General features: G+C 35.7%; 1 protein-coding gene across 6 annotated transcripts in view; it reads left to right on the top strand.

The window, feature by feature from the left end:
* The window catches only part of SLC7A11 (solute carrier family 7 member 11), a 146,438-nt gene extending 123,123 nt beyond the window's left edge, over positions 1 to 23,315 (top strand). For all 6 annotated transcript variants that reach the window (XM_055111834.2, XM_055111836.2, XM_055111837.2 and 3 more), the window contains 6 exons: positions 2,276 to 2,399; positions 4,216 to 4,319; positions 5,128 to 5,224; positions 6,729 to 6,878; positions 8,120 to 8,297; positions 15,429 to 23,315. In XM_055111834.2, the coding sequence (XP_054967809.1) occupies positions 2,276 to 2,399; positions 4,216 to 4,319; positions 5,128 to 5,224; positions 6,729 to 6,878; positions 8,120 to 8,297; positions 15,429 to 15,490 (715 nt within the window). In that variant the 3' untranslated portion in view covers positions 15,491 to 23,315. The remainder of the gene's footprint in view (positions 1 to 2,275; positions 2,400 to 4,215; positions 4,320 to 5,127; positions 5,225 to 6,728; positions 6,879 to 8,119; positions 8,298 to 15,428) is intronic.
* Positions 23,316 to 25,648: the final 2,333 nt, after the last annotated feature.

The raw sequence follows: 25,648 nt of genomic DNA, 5'->3' as shown, positions 1-25,648 counted from the left end.
GTAGGGTGTGTATGCACCTGAATTCTGGGGCTTCCACTTACCAATTGTGTATCCTTAAATAGTTATTTAAGCTCTCGAAGACTTTATTTTTCTCATATATAAAATGTGCTGATGTTCCTAACTCACAGAATTTTCTAAGGACAAAAGGAGACACGTATGTAAAGTGCCTAATAAAATGTTGGGCACATAGCAGCCCAATGGTAGCAGCTGCTCCTGTTATTTTTGTTATTAACAAACAGAATGAAGGGAAACCAACCTAGAAGGTTAGATTTTCTAGGTTCCCTTCTGCTTAGATCAATTTAGGAAACGGCCCTCAGAGAGACTGTAATGTCTAGGCAGGAAACAGGCAGGGGGCTGACTTGGAGGAGCTGGACTGGGAAGGTAAATTCTATGCTGGGAGAGCCACAATCCCAAATTTCAGACTTATTTCTTTCTGCTATTTTGCAGCATCATGTGATGTGACCGTACTCTCTGTTTTGGATAGGTTACTTCACTGCAATTAATAATGTCACTTCATTTTTTATTAATGGAAACTTTATATACCTTAAGCATATGCTTGCAAGGAACAGAGAGTCTTTTTCTCTTCTTCTTTTCCTCTCTTCCTCTCCCCTCCATAGGAAGAATTTACTCCCCATATGGGGATCTTATAAAAGCTGAAAGGATTCAAGGTCAAAATAATACACTGAGTGGTTGAAAAGCTGTGTATACATCTTCATGTTCTCCTTCTTACCCTTTTGCATTTACAATAGCCCTTCTTACAAAGAAACAGAATTCATCTTTAATTTGCTTTATGCCATTCATCCTTTTATATTTGATTGGCTCAGTGATTTTCTTTACTTAAATGTAGCATTTATCAATCACAACTAGCAGTGCATGTTATAGTGTTAACAGAAAATTCCACAGGACCCTCTTCACACTAGGGAAGGGGACCATCTGCTACTTTCATATTAGGATGTCAGGATTTAGAGGTCAATGTGTTTCCTCATCAAGGCTGAAGGCTTTGGGAATCCGGGGAAGTGTCAGGCTCCAAGCAGCATAATGAATGACAGTTGCTGACTGGCTAGGCTAGCATGTTTTCAACAGGGGATATCGCTGTTCGGTATAATGTGCTGGGACTTAGTGTGCTAAACACACCCAGCTTGGGTAGTGAGGCAGGCTGTGCCTTTCCCCCGATTCTGAACTGCATTTTCATCTTGGAAGAAATTATATTGAGGTCTTCATTAGTGGCACCCAGCAGGGTGAAGGCTCCGTGAGGGCTGATAAGCACTATGGCTGAAAAACGATCAGCCTTTGTGCAGGCAGTTGAAGGTTTAAGTTGCCTGAACTGGAGAGAGTCTGAAGAGGCGATTATGTTAAGCAAGTAATGTGTATTGGTAACGTGGAATCAAATTATTAGGGTCAGTAACTTCCCGGCTTTCCCAGTGCATTAAATGAAGACATAATATTGCATTTGTGTCGGGTACTTCTTGATGCCACATCATGTCAGCACTGTCCGGTCGTCTGTACTTCACAGCATGTCACCTCTAATTTCATGGGATTATCTGCGCTTTTGCATTATTAGATACTCACGATCTTGAGCTTCCTTTGAACTCACAGCAGGGCAGTGCAAAGTCATTATTGTGAACACTTCTGTGCTTTCTTGTCTTATATACAAAATTATGGCCACATTTAGAAAGGTAGATATATCCCACTATCATACTTCCAAAAGTGTGCGTTTATTTGGTGGGAATGAAAGCTATTGATGGAAAAAACATTGAATGTGAAAAATGTTTTAAAGGAGTAGTGTTAGAAAGGTGTCAAGGCAGTGAATTAGTATTAGAAATGTTTATAGGACAGTGGTTCTCAAAGTGTGGCCTGATCGGCAGCCTCAGAATCACCTAGGAACATATAAGGAATGCAAATCCTACTGAATTGGAAACTGTGTGGTGGAGCTCAGCAGTCTGTGTTTTAACAAGCCCTGCAGGTGATTCTGATGCATCTCAAGTTTGAGAAACACTGCTGTAGCATTTACGGAGTACATGAATGACATAAATCCATATGTTCTGGGGTATAGCAATAGACAAGACAGACGAAGTATCTGCCCCCATGGACCTTATTAAGTTACAAAGGAATATGTGGTTTTTTGCCCTGATGAAATGTTTATACATACCCAACAGAGCCTATAATTATTGTAGATACCATTATATTCTTCATTTGAATTAGCCTGTTATTTTCTTCGGTATCAGAGAATGGCTAACAAAAGATAATGAATAAGTGATTCCTTTGTGCATTTCAGAACCATTCCCCTTGCAATATGTATATCCATGGCCATTGTCACCATTGGCTATGTGCTGACAAATGTGGCCTACTTTACGACCATTAATGCTGAGGAGCTGCTGCTTTCAAATGCAGTGGCAGTGGTAAGTCCAAGTTGGGAAAATGCCAATTGGAATTTAGGTTAATGAGTTGATGCAATTTTATAGTAGTTCCCTCTAGCAGAAAGTGTTTTGAAATTCAGTAATCTTTTCTTGACCTGAATAATAGTGAATATTTAAAAAATTTAGAGCATACCTTAGCATATTCCATTTAACTGATATATCTAAATTCCTATATGATTTCCCATTATTTCTAATTTCTTATAAAACAGTTTCACACATACATGCTTGAAAATCTGTCAAAGCTTATTCTCCCAGCATGTCTTTAAAGATAGGTGGACAGTTATTGAATCTAAATAAATGCATTTTTTTCTATGCAAATTACAATTTATTCTGTACACTTTCCTGTTTGTAAACTTTTCATATGCGAACTCAAAATCCTTTCCCCAAGTGTCACTTAAGAATTTTGATGTGGACCATATAAATTTGGTTTTCCTAGTATATCCTTTTGAATACTAGTCCTGCGATATTGATAAATTTAGGAAATACTGGGTTATTCAAAGTTAAACAGATGTTGTTATAATACTTCTCAGAATATTAAAGATACCAACGTGCATTTGAACTCCCTAAGAAGTGGATACACATAATTTTATAGCATTTTCCAAAATTTATTTGACACTAGGACCATCTTTGTCCCCAAAGATCATGTTATAAGACTGTTATTCTGTGATACACTTTTATTTTGCATAAAACTTAGCTAGTAAGAGACCATTCACTCTTGACCTCATAACAATGAATGGTGAAAAGTTAAGTTCCCATTACTTGATGTCAGTTCCTTTTAAAATAGTTAGTATTACCTCATATCAGCAGCATCTACAGGGAATAAATTATCTCATTTCATTTGAACCTGTGTATGAGTTCACTATATTGAAAAAGACTTCGACCACTGCTCTAAGTCCCACCAGACAATCAAATATACAAAGCTTATTGAAGTCAGGTCAGTCATCTCATCTTTTGAGACAAAGGGCAGCACTTATTCTTTGGGCATAATGTGGCCCATTAATTGCATAGCACCAGCTGCATCAAGGACAACTAATGAATCCAACACATTTTCTTTTTTTGGAAAATACATCCTTCATGGAAATTTGCGATATCGCACATATCATGGCATAAAAGAACATTTTAGAAGTTGTGTTTATCTTTTAAGTTTCTGTGGCTTATCGGACTTATATTTGTGTTCTAGCCTTTTTATAGGAAACCACAAAAGAAATTGACAGATACATGAGGGGGAGGGAGGGACTTTATAAACAGAGATTTAGCTAGTGTGATTTTCTGGGAAAAAGATTTTCAGAGCTACTCATGTATATGCTATAAATTATTAAGTCATCAATTATTTTATTTACCTCCTAAGAATGGGATTGGCATATGAAACACATATCTGTAATACTTCTCAGTGTATTTCAATATAAAATTTGGTTTTCCAGGCTAAAGAGAACGTATTATACAGAAAGATTTCTATCTCCAGTAGAACTTCTGATTTGAGCTTTTATCACTTGTCAGAGTCAGAGACAATACACATCATAGTTGATAAAGATTCGATAAATGGATCATTGCTTTTTGAAAGTAGAGAGAAAGTGCTTGTTTAGATCTTTGACTATAGTTTTGCAACAAGCAATGCCATGGTCCTTGCTTTTGATTATTGTCTACGGAGTTAGTCTGACCCTAACCAAAGAGAGAAATTATAAAACATACAAGTATCACCAGGCTAATAGAAAGTCATAGAGCAAGTTTGGCCTAAATTGTTTCATTTTATTCCACTTTCTGGCAAGGCATTAATTTGCTTCGTTCTTTCTTTCACTAGACCTTTTCTGAGCGGCTACTGGGAAATTTCTCATTAGCAGTTCCGATCTTTGTTGCCCTCTCCTGCTTTGGCTCCATGAACGGTGGTGTGTTTGCTGTCTCCAGGTGAGTGAGTTCATGTATTTCCAGAAACACATTTCTGTTTTTGAGATTGGATGTGATAAGGATAACTTTAAAAAGAAAAGAAATAGTGCCTCCAAACCTGTTGTTTTTAAAGGGACATGCAAGATTGAAATGTTGGTCCAAGTATCAACAGCACGTTTTATTCTGTCCATTAGAGGGCACTGCTTGCCTATTAATAGCTTATTTGGAAGACGGACATGTGGCTTTTTTAAAAATAGTATTTCCACAGTCTAACAACGGCATTTTATTTCTGGTGATATAATTTTCTGTTTCTCTGAAGATGCCAAGAAAAAAGTAAAGTAAGAGACATCAGAAATCACCACCCCTACCATCAGTATTTCCTTTGTTTAGTTTGATGCAATAGTCTTTTTGTTTTAATATACGATTAAAAGCCAATCAGATAAATGTGAATGCTACATATAGGTGTGTGTACCTGTGGATGTGCATGTGTGTGTGTTTGTTGAATTGGATTGACAACACACATATAATACTAGGAATCTAGAACTAGATTTCCCATCAGCTATTTATATGTAGAGAGAGCTATGCTGAGTCAGATATTGCTATTCTTTCTCTTCAAAGAATAATATAATGTTGGCAGATTTTGTAAAATTCAAATTTAGATTTCCTATGATATTTCTCCACCTTATTTGAAAAGTGAACTTAGGCAATCACCTAAGGAATACCTGACCATTTGGTATGAAAAGATGCACGTTTTCTCTGGGATTTTTGGATTTTCCCTTTGAAATGATCAATCATACAGTCAACTCCACCCACATTTCTCTCCCATCAGGTTATTCTATGTTGCGTCTCGAGAGGGTCACCTTCCAGAAATCCTCTCCATGATTCATGTCCGCAAGCATACTCCTCTACCAGCTGTTATTGTTTTGGTAATGCATATTAACAAGTATATCTAGATATAACCTTGAATAATAGGTTAGCAAAAAGGAATTCCAAACAGACATTAGATAGTACTTTACTTTCTCATTCATTGCTAATGTATGTCATGGTGGAGTTTGGGAGGCAGGCAGGATATCTTCCATCTCTTCCCTTTACTCCATGTTTCTGATGCCTATTTTTTTTTATGCTTTGGGGCAAAAATCATCATCACCTCGCTTTCATCTTTGCAGAAATGTGTAAGGTCTAAGGAAAATGATTGGCTTGGCTCCTCTCATTGACATAGCACCTCACAGAAAATAATGTAGAGTATTAAGTCCCAATGACTTAAGGAAAGTAGAGCAAAAAGCTACAGTCCAAAAAGTACCCAGATGTATCATCTAGGCACCTTATAATGAAATGCACACAAAATTATTGAAACAATTGATAAAATCCTAGACAGTGCCATGATTCATTTGAGACATTTGAGAGCAAGTGTCTTTTATCCTGCAGGATAAAAATAAAAGCACCACGAGGTAAATTTGAGTTGTAAAATTCTTTCTGCAGAGCAAAGTGTGAAATGTGAGCTACAAAAGACTGTATGAGGTGTAAAAGTCCTCAAATACCCATTGGCAATGTTATATTCATTTTTACTGATGATTTTGTAACATTTCTCTCAACTGGAATCTGTTGTCAGGAGCACCACAGAATGCACTGAACATTTTTTTTTCATGCATTTAATTTGTTTCAGAACGTTTCCTTGAAATTTCTTTTTAAAGTATATGTACTCTCTGTGCAGAATCTGGATGTTAACGTCACTTGTGGGAACAGAATGTATTATTCCGTGAAGAGGGCTTTCATTTTAAGCCTCTGCTATCAGTCATGCTGTCCTTGGCATGTGCAGCTGCAGAGACTTGCTAAGCTGATCTCTGCGCTTCATTCTTCTCCGTGGTCTTGAGGGTCACACAGGGCAAGCACACCAGGAGAGTAAATGTGGAGGAAAAAAGGTCAATGTTTTGCAATCAAGAGCCAACAGAATCACCTATGAGTGTCTATGTTTCCTGGGTGTGGATAGCCAAGAGCTCACCGGAGAGCATTTGCAGAGCTTTCTGTAAATCTTCCAATTGGGTCTCTTTTACTGTTCATTATCGGTTATTTACTAATCATCTCAATCTTTGAGTCTTTCAATTTTGAGTCATTGAGTAACCTTTCTTTTACTCTTTGAAGACATACTATCTTCTCTCAAATGCAAAAGGAACTAAAAACACAACACAACATTCATATAGAATTCCACTTGAATAAAGTATAATGGCCGTATCACTCTCATACTGGTGTGTAAATGGATTATGACAACAGAATATAGAAAAGAGATTAGTCAAATCCAAGTTTTAACTATGATGATAATTTATCGGTATAAATAATTATTTGAAAAAGGTCGTAATGCATAGTGAGGTTTTTGTTGTTAATCATCTGTGTTTTCACTGAATTCACCAAGCTTGCTTCCCTTTCCCCCCTCAGCACCCTTTGACAATGATAATGCTCTTCTCTGGAGACCTCGACAGTCTTTTGAATTTCCTCAGTTTTGCCAGGTGGCTTTTTATTGGGCTGGCAGTTGCTGGGCTGATTTATCTTCGATACAAATGCCCAGATATGCATCGTCCTTTCAAGGTAACCTCAGCAATCTTGATGGGTTTACATAAATCTCTCTCCTAATACCTAGTCCTCCCTTTGTCATAACTTGCTGATGGGGAGGTTGGGCTGGGGGCAGCATCTGTGGAATAAAAATGTTTAACTCTTGCAGGCAGTGCTTTCCTGTTGGATTTAAGTTGGAAAAAAAACAGTTGATCCAATTTTTTATGTGATGGGCTTGAACTTTGTATGTCAAATTTTTGAAAAATGACTGTATGAATGAATGTTTGGTATGTTGATTTTTCATGAATGTGTTCAATGACCTGATATACTCAAAGTATGGGCTACTTCTGTCTGTCTTTATGCTGGAGTTGTGGACAGCCATGGTGAGGAGGAGTAAGGGAGATACTTTGTTAATGCCAATTCCAAAAAGGAATTTGCCTTTAAAAAACAGGCATTTTAAGTACTTAAATGTTGTGACTTGTTACATTGCTCTTTCTCTATATTATACACTCTAAAAGGAATAGAAATGTAAAATATACAGGGAAAGAGAAGATCTACGAATTTACCACTTAATACCCATTTACCATAAGTAAGCATCTCCATTTTGGAGGACTGGAGAAAAAGCTTGTCATCTTCTTCAGACTTGACTCATGGATTGATTTGACCTCACGATTTATTTGTTTTTAAGAAATGGCATAGATAAGGTTGTCAGTCATGTTGTCAGGATTTGTTTCTAGTAATATTCATTGCCTAATGCTGGTGGCATCTTTATTAGCGGTTGAATAGGAGTTGGCTTGTTTTATTCCTGTCAGTTATTATTGTGGATCTCAACAGAAAAATCAGTATGCACCGAAAGACTTTAACATGTAACAAGCAGCCGGTGCTCTTGATTCCACATTAAAGTGGGTTCTAATCATAATTATCAAAGAGCCAGTCTTTTAAAATCAAAACCATAAATCATCATGGCATTTAACTAGTAAAATAATTCCAACAGAACATCTCTAATAAAGTATCCTTTTTTGTCCTTAGAGTTTGTTCTAGCCAAAGATTTAAAAACAATTTAAATTAAGTTGAATTACATTTAAGGGAGTACGTTTAATACATTATCTGTGCACCATGAAAGAGATTTTGCTACTAAGGCATGTTGGTGCCTGTTACCTGGTCACATGACTACAGCATATCACTAAAGTATATGTCATGACTGACACGCTCATCTCAAACCCAGCTTCTGTTGCTTGAACATGTTTGAAGTGACTTTTTTGTGTTCTGTGTTCCAGGTGCCACTGTTCATCCCAGCTTTGTTTTCCTTCACATGCCTCTTCATGGTTGCCCTTTCCCTCTATTCGGACCCATTTAGTACAGGGATTGGCTTCGTCATCACTCTGACTGGAGTCCCTGCATATTATCTCTTTATTATATGGGACAAGAAACCCAGGTGGTTTAGAATAATGTCAGGTAAGAATTTTAAATACTTTCAGGACATTGTGCAACACCATGTAGAAAACCCATAAAGGTGTACATACATAATATACTTAACATTTAAAAATGTAAGTGGCACAATTGATTTGAGAACATTATGGCATTTTAATTGGAACTGCTTTTTGGCAGGAAGGACATTTAGGGTACAGCCGTTGAATCCTTTTGGATATTAGTTTGGGCTGCTGTAATCACTTCTTAGGAGAAACAGCTTTGTTTTAGATGAAATTTTATCAGTAGTTCTCTAATCGACCTAATCTCTCTTTGAATCCTTTACTAACCTAATTATTTTCCTTCTAGTTTGAATGCAGTTTAGTGATTTTATATCATAACATGTAACTTGATGAGTGACATGAGATTTGTTGGGGAGTTAGGCAGTGGCCTGCAAATGCCTTAAACATTATGACTGTACGCTACCTTAAAAGGAAGGGTGACTCATGAAGGATTATAATAACAAGAACAATGGAGAGAACAATAGCAGCTTCCACATGTGTGTGCACATGTATGACTTCATTTAATTTTTTTAAAATTTTACTTTAAGTTCTGGAATAAATGTGCAGAATGTGCAGGTTTGTTACATAGGTATACATGTGCTATGGTGGGAATGTAAATTAGTTCAACCATTGTGGAAAAAGTGTGGCAATTCTTCAAGAATCTAGAACCAGAAATATCATTTGACCCAGTAATCCCATTACTGGGTATATATCCGAAGGTTTATAAATCATTCTACTATAAAGACACATGCACACGTATGTTTATTGCAGTACTATTTACAATAGCAAAAACTTAGAACCAACCCAAATGCCCATCAATGATAGAATGGATAAGGAAAATGTGGCACATAAATATGATAGAATACTATGCAGCCATAAAAAAGAATGAGTTAATATCCTTTGCAGGGACATAGATGAAGCTGGAAGCCATTATTCTCAGCAAACTAACACAGGAACAGAAAAGCAAACAGCACATGTCCTCACTCATAAGTGGGAGTAGAACAATGAGGACACATGGACACAGGGAGAGGAACAAGACTTTATTTAATTCATATAATATCCTACTGAGGTAGGAAAATTATTATCCCCAGTTAATAGGCTTTGAATTATAGCATGAGAGAATTCAGGTCACTTGTTCCAAGTCATACAGATATAAAGTAGAATAGCTGAAAGTCAAACTCAGGCAGTTTTATATTTTAGGAGAATCACCCTGGGGGTTGTGAGGATGGATTAAGATAGGTTGGGGCTGAAGACAGAATATTGACTTTGGTGGTTACTGCAGCAATCCTGATGAGAATTGAGGGGGATTCTGAAGACAGGCAGTATCAGCAGGGTCTGAGAGAAAGTGAAACATACTAAAAGGAAAAATCAGCAAGACTTGGTGACCAGTTAAATTGGGGGAGGAGAAAACATAGTAGATGACTAGGTAGGAAGGGTGCTTATGAACAGCCTGTGTTGAAAGCATATCTCTCTGTCAGAGGCTCTCCTGAGTCCTCTCCCCTACATGATCATCTCAAGCAATCCTCAACAAGGTTGATGTGTGAGGTGCTATTATTCCCAAGTCCAGATGAGAAAACCAGAGCTCAGGAAAATGGAGAATTTATTTTTGAGTGTATGTATTTTAAACCATAGAACTAGGAATTGAACCCACATCTGCTGGACTTCTAAGTTCATGTTCTTTCTAGACTGGATCCCCTGTGGAAGTGGGGGGGGGGGGGGAGAGAGAGACAGAGAGAGAGAGATAGGTAGGTAACAAATATAGCCAGAAGGGCAGATCTATTCTCGCTGGTGAATGTGGTGAGTTTAGAACATAGCTTTCATACTTTTTCTTGTTTTACTTACTTTACCATAATTAATTTTTTAAATTCCAGTTAAAAGTTTAGGGAGATTTCTGGTTAAATTATTAATAAATAATGCCATTGTTACTAAAAAAACAAACAACCAAAAACCTTGATATGCATATTGAATCTCTAGTGTGCTGTGCAGACTCATTGAGAAGTCATTCCTTTAAAGCAGAGTTTTATTAATACCTTTTATTAGCATTCAATTGGAATTTTGCATCTTTAGATCTTATACTAATATTTATATCTGGATTTTGTTTCCCCAAAGAAATGTTACTATACAAATGAGGTGCTTTATGGCTGACACAGGCACACTGATTCCCTTAACTGAGTATTTAATCTCTATTTCTTCTCAGATCACACTAGCTTTCTGTGGAATATTTTTTTCTGTGTTCTAGACACTAAATATAGAGCCTGTTCTGAGGGAAAAGGGATCTTATTAAATACCATTTACCATTAGGGTTGCTTTATTCATTGCTAACATTTAGGATAGATTAGCACTCATCGCTGTGAAATCTGTCTGTCTCCCATACTAACCAAGACAGTTAAAACCCCTGAGCAGCACAGAAAATTAAGAGAATTGAGGAAGAAAGAGCTGGTGGTCCTAGAGTTAGACTAGAAGAAAGGGAGCATGATGAAAGAGCAAAGCCATTGTTCGATCCCACTTTAGCAGGCATTTTGTTCCTCCTGTTTGGAGTCAGCCAACTCTAGTAGTTCTTTCCTCTTGCTAACAAACACGTGTGTACTTTGTATTATTTCTTTGTCAGTTCATCTCAACAAGCGGTTTTCATGTTTGATCCTTCATTGATGTCTTTTGGTGTTCATGTAATTTTAAAGTTTTTTGCTATTTTTCTATCTCTAATGATGTTTTGAACATTTCCAAGGCCTCCAAATTTAGTGTTAGCCATTTGTGAAACTAGCAGCAATGGAGTAGTCCCATAATGGTTATTTGGTTCTCAAAAATGCCATTAAGTCTTACCAGGGAGCATGGCAATTCTGCTTTTAAACTGCGATCATTGTAACTCTTTATCTTTATAGCTGCCTTGAAAGTGAGTAGCAAAAAGCAACAGTCCTCCGTAATTTTGTTTGATTTTTCTCTGAGGCAGCATTCTTGTAGTAAAATAAAGAAAATTCATAATATTTATTGCTGCAATAGGAAGTATTTTCTTAGCCTTTGGCCAAAACAAAACACTCACACACAGACGCACAAACAACAAAATCCTGAAGCAGCTCCCTGACCCTTCTCCCAACTACTCTGTGATCATTTTGTTAGAGAGAAACTCAATGTGAACTTAGAGACCAAGAGCCTTTGCTTGGAGCAGTTTGTTCAATGATTTCATATCATGTTCTTTCATTAGGTAAAATTCCATAACCTTTATATTATCATTTATTTTTACCCTGATAATGCATGAGTAGATCAGCCCTGTGAAAATGATAGTCTATCAAAATACATTTTACCTAGGTTGTTTCCATGAAAAATGAGAGGTAACCAAATAGCACTCGGAAAATGGTGAAAGGCTGCTGAGAACTGACAGCCAGGGAATGTTCAGAATCCAAGGAGCTGAGATTTTCAGAGATTTGATAAATCTCTCCAGCCACAGGATGCCAGTATTGAACCACTTTTTGTTTGATAGCATTTCTAGGGAGAAAAGAAAACATGCTCTTAAGGGAATGGTGAGATACACGGAAAGCTTTTTTCTGCCATCTGTGACAGAGTGGTTTATTCTTCTGGTGGGTTAGTTATATTATTTATTTACTTATAGGAACACAAGCTTCTCACGCAAGGAAAAAGGGGCGGATACCCCAATGACATATGCAAATACACAAAGATAGCAAGACCTGGCAAACCTGGGCCAGGACTCACAGCAGCTGTTTTACTTGGCTGTCTCTATTTATCAGCCAAACCTTGTCACGGGGTTGAGTGAGGTGACTGGAAGTGGGTCCCTCCTGCTCAGGGAGAGAGATAGAGGACAGCCTTATTTAAACAAAATCTTTGATTATAAAAAATCAGACTGGGAAACACCAGCGGAATGACTGTAATGCATCTTTGTGGACAGTGAATTTGCAACTCCAGAGTCCTAAAAGCATATGCTGCATACAGTGGGTCAAGATAACTTCATTTATGTTAAATCACTGACAGCTGAATAATGCATTTAACAGACTGTTCACAAAGACTGCAGTGCAATATGTAAGTTAATTAAGCTTGCCTACATTTCTTAGGGGTCCAAACTATCTTCATTATAAGAATAAAATGAGATCATGCTTGTGAAAATATTTGTAGCCTTAAAAAAATACTATTATTCTTATGAAGACTTCCAGAAAAAAAAACGGCCTTGTGCTACATCACAAATGTGGCCATTTTTGCTGTAGTTCCCATATTGGTACCAGGTATGGTTGGGTAAATCAAATTTTGCAGGGTCAGTTGTTGTTTCAAATTATTTCAAGAATAACTACTGAACATGAAAGGTAAAGCTAAAAATACTACAACTGTTATTTGGTCCTGTACCTTACAGTTACTGAAAACACCAAATGCAGACTCATTAACACATCTTTATTTAAAGAAAGAGTACCGCGGGTTGATTATCCTTAAAGCCGAAAGACTTTTTCAATATGGATGTAGACATGACAGTTGAATGCCACATACTCTGCAGCTTTCCCCGGCAAACAGGAAGCTTCCTTAAAGACATACTTGCCTCTCTTGAGCACTGCTGTCTGGTCCACTGCTGTAAGATAATCTAGAAGGAGAAGTTGCTGTGACTTCAACAGGTACTCATGGTCAAAATCAATTACTCTGCAGAAGCCTTCATTACGATGAAAGTCATTCAAATTCTGAGATTCCAAGAGAGATCACATAAGAAAGACACATTGGATATTGTCAACAGGGCTGATTAAACACAAAGGAAGAGGAAAGATAGCAGAAAGTGTGCAAAACCAGAAGAGAGATTCTATGGCCATGTGCTACTGAATAACGGACCCAAACCAAGCTTTTAGGAAGGAGAATGACACATTAGGGAAGCAGCAGGATCTAAGTTGCTCCTCATTTGTCTGAATGGAGGCAATGTTATGACATGGGGAAGCAAGATGTCTAAGATAGCAGACATCTGGGGGTCCCTGAATATAGAGAAACATTTTTGGAAAAGGCTTTCATGTTGGGTGTGGAGGGCAGTCATGGAGATTAGTTCAGGAGGCTATGGGCAGGAGGATCTCTTTAGGGAGACAGGGCTGTAGATGATGTCTCTTTAACATCACTGCTTTACATCTGGCCATTGCAGATGCCTGAGATCTCTTGTTTTTCTGTTTGTTTTAAACTACTGTCACGTATCCCTAGCCCCTTCTCTGTCTAAGCTACATTTTCTTTACTATTTATTAATATTTCCTTTTCCCACAAATGCCTATTGTTATAGAATAAGTTTGTCATTTCCCTTTTCTGAAAATATGGGCTTTAATTGCTCTTGAGTGCTCCCTTATGCTGCACTTACATCTCAATGTAAAGAGTCGGCTGTGTAAAATACAGTTTATTTAGGAAACACTCAGAGTTTATAATTTACCGAGACTGTGCTGGGCCCTTTACAATTAATATAGACTGTAAAATTAGTGGGCTGAGGACAGTATCTTTGACAAACACAGAAGAAAAGGATGAAAAAAATACTTTTTTTTTTTTGAGATGGAGTTTCATTCTTGTTGCCCACGCTGGAGTGTAATGGTGCAATCTCGGCTTACAGCAACCTCTGCCTCCTGGGTTCAAGTGATTCTCCTGCCTCAGCCTCCTGAGTAGCTGGGAGTACAGGCATGCACCATCACACCCAGCTAATTTTGTATTTTTAGTAGAGATGGGGTTTCTCCATGTTAGTGGGGCTGGTCTCGAACTCCCAACCTCAGGTGATCCACCCACCTCAGCCTCCCAAAGTGCTGGGATTACAGACATGAGCCACTGCACCCGGCCTGAAAAAAATACCTTTTAAAATGTCATTAAATATGGCTTGAAAGGAGCTATTACAGATAACAAGCCATGAATGAGGAGAAAGACTCTATGTCCAGATGAAAGACTATCTGGGCCTGAAACCATCAAGAGGTCAGGCTCTAAACAGCTCCAGGACTAGCAGGACATTGAAAAGGTTCTGTAGGAATTCATTACAAAGATAAGAAGCAAACTGGCTGGGCATGGTGGCTCACACCTGTAATCCCAGCACTTTGGGAGGTCGAGGCAGGCAAATCACTTGAGGCCAGGAGTTCAAGACCACCCAGACGAACATGGTGAAACCCCGTCTCTACTAAAAATACAAAATTAGCCGGATGTGGTGGCACATGCCTGTAATCCCAGCTACTTGGGAGGCTGAGGCAGGAGAATCGCGTGAATCTGGGAGGTGGAGGTTTCAGTGAGCCGAGATTGCACCATTGCACTCTAACCTGGGCAACAAGTGAAACTCCGCCTCAAAAAACAAAACAAAACAAAAAAAGAGGCAAACAAGAACTAATGTCCCCAGAAACCAAGGTCATAGAGTTCTAGAACTGCTAAGATAAAATGACCTTAGAAATCATCTAGCTCAATGGTTCTGAAGGAAAAAAGGTAGACTTCCTTCTGAACACTGGAGCCAGCCTTTCTTGGGATGCCCTCAGTTCCTACATTTTTGTGTCTATCAGAATTACAGACTGCTAGGCCCCATCTTCAGTTTCTAATTGAGTAGGTCTAGGATTGAGCTTGAAAAGATGCATTTCTAATATGGTAGTTGATGCTAATTTTGTTGGTCCAGGGACCGCACTTTGAGAATTACTGATTTAGTCCCTCATTCTACTGATTAGGCAAATTAGGCCCTAGGAGATAAGACAACATTCTCAATAACATGTTACAAGTTAGAGAATGAAAATTATATTCTGATTCTCCTCCAGATTCTTCTGAGGAACTGATTGTAATCTCATAGGTGCAAAAAGAATAAACCAATTTTAAACTGATATAAAGTGTATTTTTAAACATTTATTTATATATTGGTCCTACTGTTTCAAAATATTTTCACCCTTCTGGTCCATGAATAAAAATCCTTATTTGAATGCAAAGTATTAATGTATTCTTGCTGAGAAGCCATCATGGGAAGTTACAGAAGTGACAAATAAATTAATTGAGCATGATAGAATTCTAATGAAGTAAATAATTCTTGAAAGTGCTCTATGAAGTAGACAGTTGTGTGTTTTTGGTATTCAACCCAAAATAATTCAGATTTTGCTGTTTTTATGCATTTCTGATTTCCATGCATTTTTAATTTATTTTTATTTCTTTGTAGAGAAAATAACCAGAACATTACAAATAATACTGGAAGTTGTACCAGAAGAAGATAAGTTATGAACTAATGGACTTGAGATCTTGGCAATCTGCCCAAGGGGAGACACAAAATAGGGATTTTTACTTCATTTTCTGAAAGTCTAGAGAATTACAACTTTGGTGATAAACAAAAGGAGTCAGTTATTTTTATTCATATATTTTAGCATATTCAAACTAATTTCTAAGAAATTTAGTTATAACTCTATGTAGTTATAGAAAGCGAATATGCAGTTATTCTATGAGTCGCACAATTCTTGAGTCTCTGATACCTACCTATTGGGGTTAGGAGAAAAGACTAGACAATTACTATGTGGTCATTCTCTACAACATATGTTAGCACGGCAAAGAACCTTCAAATTGAAGACTGAGATTTTTCTGTATATATGGGTTTTGTAAAGATGGTTTTACACACTATAGATGTCTATACTGTGAAAAGTGTTTTCAATTCTGAAAAAAAGCATACATCATGATTATGGCAAAGAGGAGAGAAAGAAATTTATTTTACGTTGACATTGCATTGCTTCCCCTTAGATACCAATTTAGATAACAAACACTCATGCTTTAATAGATTATACCCAGAGCACTTTGAACAAAGGTCAGTGGGGATTGTTGAATACATTGAAGAAGAGTTCTAGGGGCTACTGTTTATGAGACACATCCAGGAGTTATGTTTGAGTAAAAATCCTTGAGAATTTATTATGTCAGATGTTTTTTCATTCATTATCAGGAAGTTTTAGTTATCTGTCATTTTTTTTTCACATCAGTTTGATCAGGAAAGTGTATAACACGTCTTAGAGCAAGAGTTAGTTTGGTATTAAATCCTCATTAGAACAACCACCTGTTTCACTAATAACTTACCCCTGATGAGTCTATCTAAACATATGCATTTTAAGCCTTCAAATTACATTATCAACATGAGAGAAATCACCAACAAAGATGTTCAAAATAATAGTCCCATATCTGTAATCATATCTACATGCAATGTTAGTAATTCTGAAGTTTTTTAAATTTATGGCTATTTTTACACGATGATGAATTTTGACAGTTTGTGCATTTTCTTTATACATTTTATATTCTGTTAAAATATCTCTTCAGATGAAACTGTCCAGATTAATTAGGAAAAGGCATATATTAACATAAAAATTGCAAAAGAAATGTCGCTGTAAATAAGATTTACAACTGATGTTTCTAGAAAATTTCCACTTCTATATCTAGGCTTTGTCAGTAATTTCCACACCTTAATTATCATTCAACTTGCAAAAGAGACAACTGATAAGAAGAAAATTGAAAGAATGAGAATCTGTGGATAAGTAAGTGTTTGTGTTCAGAAGATGTTGTTTTGCCAGTATTAGAAAATACTGTGAGCCGGGCATGGTGGCTTACATCTGTAATCCCAGCACTTTGGGAGGCTGAGGGGGTGGATCACATGAGGTCGGGAGTTCTAGACCAGCCTGACCAACATGGAGAAACCCCATCTCTACTAAAAATACAAAATTAGCTGGGCATGGTGGCACATGCTGGTAATCTCAGCTATTGAGGAGGCTGAGGCAGGAGAATTGCTTGAACCCGGGAGGCGGAGGTTGCAGTGAGCCAAGATTGCACCACTGCACTCCAGCCTGGGTGACAAAGTCAGACTCCATCTCCAAAAAAAAAAAAAGATATATATATATATATATATATATATATATATATGTGTGTGTGTGTATATATATATACACACACACTTTTTTATATATATATATATAGTGGAACTTACAAATGAGAGTAATATAATGATGAAATTTTGAACTGTTATTTATAAACATCTAAGGTAAAATGGTTAGTCATGGCCAGAGTATGTTTCATCCTTTAATTTTTGTCCATTTGAAAATAAGGATTTTTGAAAGAATTATACCAATTAAAATTATTAAAGGCAAACATAGAATTCATAAAAAATTGTCCAAAGTAGAAATGATGACCTATAATTTGGAGCATTTCCAATTCAGTAATTTCAATTTTGCTCTTGAAAAAATTTAATATATATCCAAGACTGACATTTCTTTAGCTGAACCTAACGTTTGGGTCTCTGAGTGAATTTATAATAACTCCTTCCTTCCTTAGCATAGGGTTTTCAAAATTTGATTTATAATTCCTATTTCCAGTAAATATTGTTCATTTGTCCACATCTCTCCCTATGATATGTTGCTGGAGGTAAGAATTTCTTTTATATTCCTATTATTTTTTTTTCCCCATAGACTAGGCTCATAGAATTTAAACAAGCAAATTTTCCTGAGCTTTTTCTTGCCAAATGAAAGAAGACTGGTAAATTCTCATAGAGAGGTTTGTGTAGTTCTTGGCTCTTCCTGGGGTTAATGTGCTTATATTCACAGTGGCAAATTGGTCTCAGACTTTATTTATTTTTGATTTGAATTTCTCTTTAAAAGTATCAATTTAAAAGGTAACTAGAATTATTCTTTCTCATTTTCAAAAGTGATTTTTGCATTATTAAATTTCCCTGCCATTGTAATGCCATTTCAAGCAGAAAAAAAGTCAGCCAGTAATTAAGAAAAAAAGTGATGAAGATTAAGTAGTATTTTGGCTTATTTTTAGGACTCATCATGAGAAGACACAGAGTTCCTTTAATCAGGAAATTAATATCCATAATTTTCATTCAAAATTGCAGTATGTAAAGCAGATTCTCAAAAACTCTCCTGAACACTTATTTATATATATGTTTTTATATAAGTAAAATTTTTCTCATATTTTTATACGATATGCACACACACACACACATACATGCACATACTACTTACTACATGTTCTGTACTTGTACTTTGTACCATGCATATTCAAATGTTTATATACATAAGTTTATTATAACATAAACAGTAAAAGTAATGAATACTGCTTAAAATAACTAATATAGTATTTTTTAATTTTTGTGGGGATGGATTCTCAAATACTTGTGATTTTAAAAGATCCAGTAAAGACTTCTAAAGCTAAAACACAACTTGATTTTAAAAAGAATGATTCTCCTTACACAATTATAAATATTTGCAGTAAATATTTTCCTTATAATACTGTTTTGACCCCATTTAAAAAGTATTAGATTATATTCCTTTGATCCAATGAAAACTGAACCTTATAAATGGTTAGCTGAAAGTAGACCTTATTCTTGTCCTTCTTTAGAAGAGTAAAGATTTGTCCTAGGGAAGATGGCTGACTTCGGTTCCAAACATGCATATGCATTTAGACTGTAGCTCCTCAGCCCTGTGGACACAAAATTTGGACAGCTTATTAGGTTACGTTAGCAATGCATGACGGTTTCTCCAACACTAAGATATTCATGTTGAAACAGATTTCCTGTTCGTCTTACGTGTCTGGTAAAATTGTTTCCCCAATTACAATTTGACATATCAATAGAGGGTTAACAAGAGTATAATTACATAACAATTCCTCATGAACTGTAATCAGTCTACAGGAAAATCATTATTTTATCTTGATTTGCAGATGAATATACTGCTAAGAAAGGGAGCAACTCTGACCTTTGTTTAAGTTGATCTTTTGTAATTGAGGTATAAGGTATGAAAAGATAAAAAACCGAAGGCCAGAGAATCAGGAAATGAAAGATAGTATGGACTGAAGGTAACAATATTTTAATGTTATGCAATATAGTCAGAGAAATATTAAAAATTAGTTGTTTGCTGTGCATAGGTGGATCTCGCAGGAAGCTAATGAAACCTAAGCTTCAGTGCCTCTCACTTAGACATGTTCCATTCGAGGTCCTGAACCTAACTTTGTATTAGGAATTCTGTACTAATTTTGTTGAAGAAGACCAGCAAAGTTGTGTATACTTCTACCCCCACAAAATCTGCATTGTCCATGTGAGTAAAGTAAAATAATTCCTGTTATTTTTTTCTGTTAGAAATAAGTATGGAGGATATGTTTTTAAAAATTTATGAGTTAATTGAAATATCCATATATAACAAGTGGCTTTCTCACAATATATATGATGTGATATATAGGGAGATAGTTTCTCTTTCATCATATTTTATACGTTGATTCTGAACTATAGAAAAATAATAAATGGGATTTTAATTATAGCTCTTTTTCTTAGTTGGGAAAGAAATATAGAGAGATGTGGGATTTGAATGCCCATGAAAGACATTTTATTTTACTTGAATATATTCTTGCTTCACTTTACCCTCCATAATATGTTGTACATTAGTGCTGATCAAGTTTACAGAGTTACATTTTGCTTTCCTAACCATTCAGTCAGGAATTAAAATATGGCATTGTATAACTGGGAAGAAGCTCATAGTGGATATAAATTAGAGTAGATAATGGGTCACCTTGATAGCCTCTGTTTACATTACTTGTATATGGGCAAAATAATTATTACCTATACGTGTATTTAAGCTTAATTTTCATATAAACAGTATTTTTAATCTATGTTAAAATAGATAATATCTAAAAGTGTGATCTCTAGGTAGTCCTTAGTTTATTAGTACTGTACTTCAAAAAGATTTTTAAATAGGTCCGGCACGGTGGCTCATGCCTGTAATCCCAGCACTTTGGGAGGCTGAGGCGGGCGAATCACCTGAGGTCAGGAATTCGAGATCAGCCTGGCCAACATGGTGAAACCCTGTCTCAACTAAAAATACAAAAATTAGCCGGGCGTGGTGGCAGGCGCCTGTAATCCCAGCTACTCGGGAGGCTGAGGCAGGAGAATCACTTGAACCCAAGGGGCAGAAGCTGCAGTGAGCCAAGATCGCATCATTGCACTCCAGCCTAGGGGACAAGAGCGAGACTTCGTCTCAAAAAAAAAAAAAAAAAATTTTTAAATAATAGCTAAAGGTATGCTCTCTAGGTCATCCTTAGTTTATTAGTACTGTACTTAAAAATTATTTTTTAATAGTCAATTTTGGGAGATAATTATTTCTTTCCTTATATTTTCCAATTAGTTGGTGTCTAAAAATAAATGTTTTGTCTAATTTTAGATCAGGTATACATTCACAAAAGCATAAATCATAGTCTCACAGGAAATTCACCAATTTTCCATATGTCGTGAGATAATTGTCCTTTCTACAACCTCATAACAATGAATTTATATAATTACCTAGATTTTCTTAGTGTGAATCTACCAATTAGTTTTATTTTCTTGGTAGTTATTTTTTTCCCTCCTCTCTGTTACTATTGGCCTTAAAATACACAGAGGATGGTTACAGTGTCCTAATAGCTGTTACATGTGTGTGTTTCAGCGTACTTGAATCAAGTGTACATTTATAGTACCAATAACCACCTTTACAGCTTTACAGTTAACAATTCTCTCACAAAACTGTAGAGCATTAGGCATCTGAGAGCCATAGAGGGCCAAATTTGTTCCAAAGTGAACATGTTTTTTTCCTCAACATATACACTACTGATTTTTTTTAAAAGTATGACTTTCAAGTGAATTAATATATTGGTTAGGAGAACTGCTTGCTAAGTCCTTATTACCTCTTGTTGAAGCCTCAGAAGGCCGTGCTGAAAGCCAGAGGGGAAAAAAAGAGTAATGCACAGGTATCTCTTTTGCAGTGGTGACTGTATTTTGAGTACCTTGTGTGACAGGGTATTATTACAGCATCTTGTGGGAAAACCTATTAGGCCTTTGCATGTTAAAGCTGTATAATTTGTTGGGTTGTGAGTGGTCTGACTTAAATGTGTATTATAAAATTTAGACATCAAATTTTCCTACTAACTTTATTAGATGCATACTTGGAAGCACAGTCATATCACACTGGGAGGCAATGCAATGTGGTTACCTGGTCCTAGGTTTGAACTGTCTTATTTCAAAAGATTTCTGAATTAATTTTTCCCTGGAATTTCTCCTTCATTCCAAAGTAGAAACATACTTTGAAGAATGAAACAGATTGTTCCCATGAATGTATGCTCATACTCGACTAGAAACGATCTATGTTAAATGACTGTGTATATGAATTATTTCAAGTACTACCCCAAATAACTTTCTTATTGCTCTGAAAGAAGAAAAGCAATGTAAATCACTATGATTATTGCACAAACAACCAGAATTCTCCAACAATTTTAAGTAATCTGATCCTCTTCTTGGAGAAAATTGTTACCTAATAGTTTTTCCTTATGAATGTTATTACTACTGGTATAAATCAAATTTCTATAAATTTCCTACTTAAGTCTTAAGAACTGGGTTCTTCCTTTGATGTTATTCATGTTCAGAAAGGAAACAACACTTTACTCTTTTAGGACAATTCCTAGAATCTATAGTAGTATCAGGATATATTTTGCTTTAAAATATATTTTGGTTATTTTGAATACAGACATTGGCTCCAAATTTTCATCTTTGCACAATAGTATGACTTTTCACTAGAACTTCTCAACATTTGGGAACTTTGAAAATATAAGCATCATATGTGTTAAGACTGTATCATTTAATGCTATGAGATACATTGTTTTCTCCCTATGCCAAACAGGTGAACAAACGTAGTTGTTTTTTACTGATACTAAATGTTGGCTACCTGTGATTTTATAGTATGCACATGTCAGAAAAAGGCAAGACAAATGGCCTCTTGTACTGAATACTTTGGCAAACTTATTGGGTCTTCATTTTCTGACAGGATTTGACTCAATATTTGTAGAGCTTGCGTAGAATGGATTACATGGTAGTGATGCACTGGTAGAAATGGTTTTTAGTTATTGACTCAGAATTCATCTCAGGATGAATCTTTTATGTCTTTTTATTGTAAGCATATCTGAATTTACTTTATAAAGATGGTTTTAGAAAGCTTTGTCTAAAAATTTGGCCTAGGAATGGTAACTTCATTTTCAGTTGCCAAGGGGTAGAAAAATAATATGTGTGTTGTTATGTTTATGTTAACATATTATTAGGTACTATCTATCTATGAATGTATTTAAATATTTTTCATATTCTGTGACAAGCATTTATAATTTGCAACAAGTGGAATCCATTTAGCCCAGTGGGAAAGTCTTGGAACTCAGGTTACCCTTGAAGGATATGCTGGCAGCCATCTCTTTGATCTGTGCTTAAACTGTAATTTATAGACCAGCTAAATCCCTAACTTGGATCTGGAATGCATTAGTTATGACCTTGTACCATTCCCAGAATTTCAGGGGCATCGTGGGTTTGGTCTAGTGATTGAAAACACAAGAACAGAGAGATCCAGCTGAAAAAGAGTGATACTCAATATCCTAACTGGTCCTCAACTCAAGCAGAGTTTCTTCACTCTGGCACTGTGATCATGAAACTTAGTAAAGGGGATTGTGTGTATTTTATACAAATTTAATACAATGTCTTACATTGATAAAATTCTTAAAGAGCAAAACTGCATTTTATTTCTGCATCCACATTCCAATCATATTAGGAGAACTAAGATATTTATCTATGAAGATATAAATGGTGCAGAGAGACTTTCATCTGTGGATTGCATTGTTTCTTAGGGTTCCTAGCACTGATGCCTGTACAAGCATGTGATATGTGAAATAAAACGGATTCTTCTATAGCTAAATGATTTCCCTCTGGGGAGAGTTCTGGTACTGCAATCACAATGCCAGATGGTGTTTATGGGCTATTTGTGTAAGTGGTAAGATGCTATGAAGTAAGTGTGTTTTCATCTTATGGAAACTCTTGATGCATGTGCTTTTGTATGGAAGAAATTTTGGTGCAATATGATGTCATTCAACTTTGCATTGAATTGAATTTTGGTTGTATTTATATGTATTATACCTGTCATGCTTCTAGTTGCTTCAACCATTTTATAACCATTTTTGTACATATTTTACTTGAAAATATTTTAAATGGAAATTTAAATAAACATTTGATAGTTTACATAATAAATGTCATGTTTTGCTTTCTTTTTAAGCAGTGTATGTTCATTTAAATTGAAGGCCTTAGTTTTAATGATTGAATTTATCTATTACTGATTCCCCAAATTTGTTGGAGCTTCCCACTTTACACCAGTTTCCTGTACTAAAAACTGGAAGTGTTGGCAGACCCAGTCTCCTGGAAACACTCTTCTTTCTCATGGTCTACATCCATCTACCCTCTGGTCTGAAATATCTAGCTCCTCTGCTATTTCCACCTGTACAAGTTCAAAATCTTTTCATTTCATGCCTTTAACAAGAATTTTGTCTTTTATCTCTTTACACTCTCAACTGTTTCCCCAGAATGTTCTTCCTGAAACTCAAATGAGGTCAAAATTTTCAATGGTTTCACATTTATATATATATATATATATATATAATATATATTTTGTGGATGGATAAAATTCAAACTCCTCCATATAACACATAGGGCTTTCCATCACCTGTCACCTTTCTTTCTCCAGCTTTCCACATTCTCGGCAGCCATATTAAACGTGTTCTCAGTGGTTCAATAGCAACAAAATATGATGCCATTATTTCTTTTTACACAATGAAGACTCTTACAGGAATTATATTTTCCTCCCCAACTACCATCTCCTTATTCCACACACAGTTAACTTACTTCTACCCAACATTTACGTTCAAAAGTAACCTCTTCCAGAAGCCTTCCCCAAGTTGCTTTAAGACCTGACACCTGAACTCATTCATCATCTGGAGCACATCTTTTTTGTAGAACTCATTGAATACTGCTGTAATTGATTTACTGGACTCACTTTTCTGCCTGAATTTGCTGATTTTGTCTTTCGCCAACTGAAGCATAGTAGGTGCTCAATTAATATTTATTAAAGGTATAAATTCAGTAAGTGCATGCATGAATAAATGACATTCATTAGGTTGCAGGGTAAGCTTTTTTATGATTAGCATAGAAGCAGGTTTTGTTACTCCTAAATTTAAGCAATCCATTAGTTTCTATGGAAATAGATTTTCTGTAAAAGCTACCTGCCAAACAAAAGCAAGCTGACTGGGAAGTTTGAGTCAGTCTCTCTTTTTCTCTACCACCACAGGTAGGTAGGTCCTGATGAGGGAAATACTCAGACAAATAGCCTATTATGAATTATTTAGGCCCCTACATTCTTGATACAGTATCTTTTTCATATATCTTGACAAAAAATAATGGTCTGATATGTAGAGCAGAAAAAAATCTAAATTTTTGATGACCAAATTTTACTTGGAAATAGACATGGGAGATTAAATAGCACTTTTCCCGGGGTAAAATGTTTTGGGAGAACAAGGAAAAAGGAAACCAACAACTTTGGCACCTATTAAATTTATACAGTTTTGAAAATAAATGCAATCCATGAGATATGTAGATATATTTATTTAAAAATTAATAAATATGACATGTATTGAATTAAAATATATAATGTCTAGTAATTTGTTTTTAAATTGTCATTAGGCTTTTAAACATGCTGGTTCAGGTTCAGATAGACTTTTGTAACTGGAATACATCTAAACATTTTTTCTTAAATTTTTAGGCAATGTCTAATTTATAAGGATTTGAGATGATTACACATGCTGAGACAAGCAGGCTTTAGGTGGGTAAGTGTATTGTTGCTTTTGTCTCCACATGCCCTAACAATTACATTTGCAGACTCCCTAGAGATCTGACTTTGAAAGTCAGGCCTGTTTTTTTGTTGTTGTTGTTTTTGTTTTTTTAATGTTCTTAAGCTTAAGAACACCTGGTCACCAGTGGGCAGTGGCTAAAACTATGATCTAAAAAACATTTGATGTTTGAAAGAATTCAGAAGTAAAAATATAATTAGGATTCAATTCCTTCAAAATTTTAGCTTCTAACATTTATTAATCTCTGAAAGGCATAAAACAGGATTTTGGAGGTGTTAATGCAGGCTAAACACTACAAACATTGAAATAACTCTCCAGCTACGATAAAATAACTTAGTAAGTGTAAATGAAGATAACCCTAAGAGACATATGGGAAAGTTATTTTCCACTAGTTTTCATTTTTATTGAAAATAAGATAAACTAATTTTACTTTTGTGATGTAATTAACATTATAACTGTATAACATATCATTATGATCATATGTTTTGTTTCCTAAAATCTAAGGACACCATAAAAATTTATTTCATGTTCGGAATGCTGCCTTCAGCTTACTTAATGTTCTCTTTTTAATTCTCACATTGCCATGTTCCTTTAATAATTTGTTACTCAATGATCTACAGTCAAAGTTTAGTTCTTCGTTCATTAATTCAGCAAAAATTTACTCAGCACTTCCCATATGACAAA

The sequence above is a fragment of the Pan paniscus genome, chromosome 3, assembly GCF_029289425.2.
Source record: "Pan paniscus chromosome 3, NHGRI_mPanPan1-v2.0_pri, whole genome shotgun sequence".
Taxonomy (NCBI): domain Eukaryota; kingdom Metazoa; phylum Chordata; class Mammalia; order Primates; family Hominidae; genus Pan; species Pan paniscus.
This window is presented reverse-complemented; position numbering and strand designations above follow the sequence as displayed.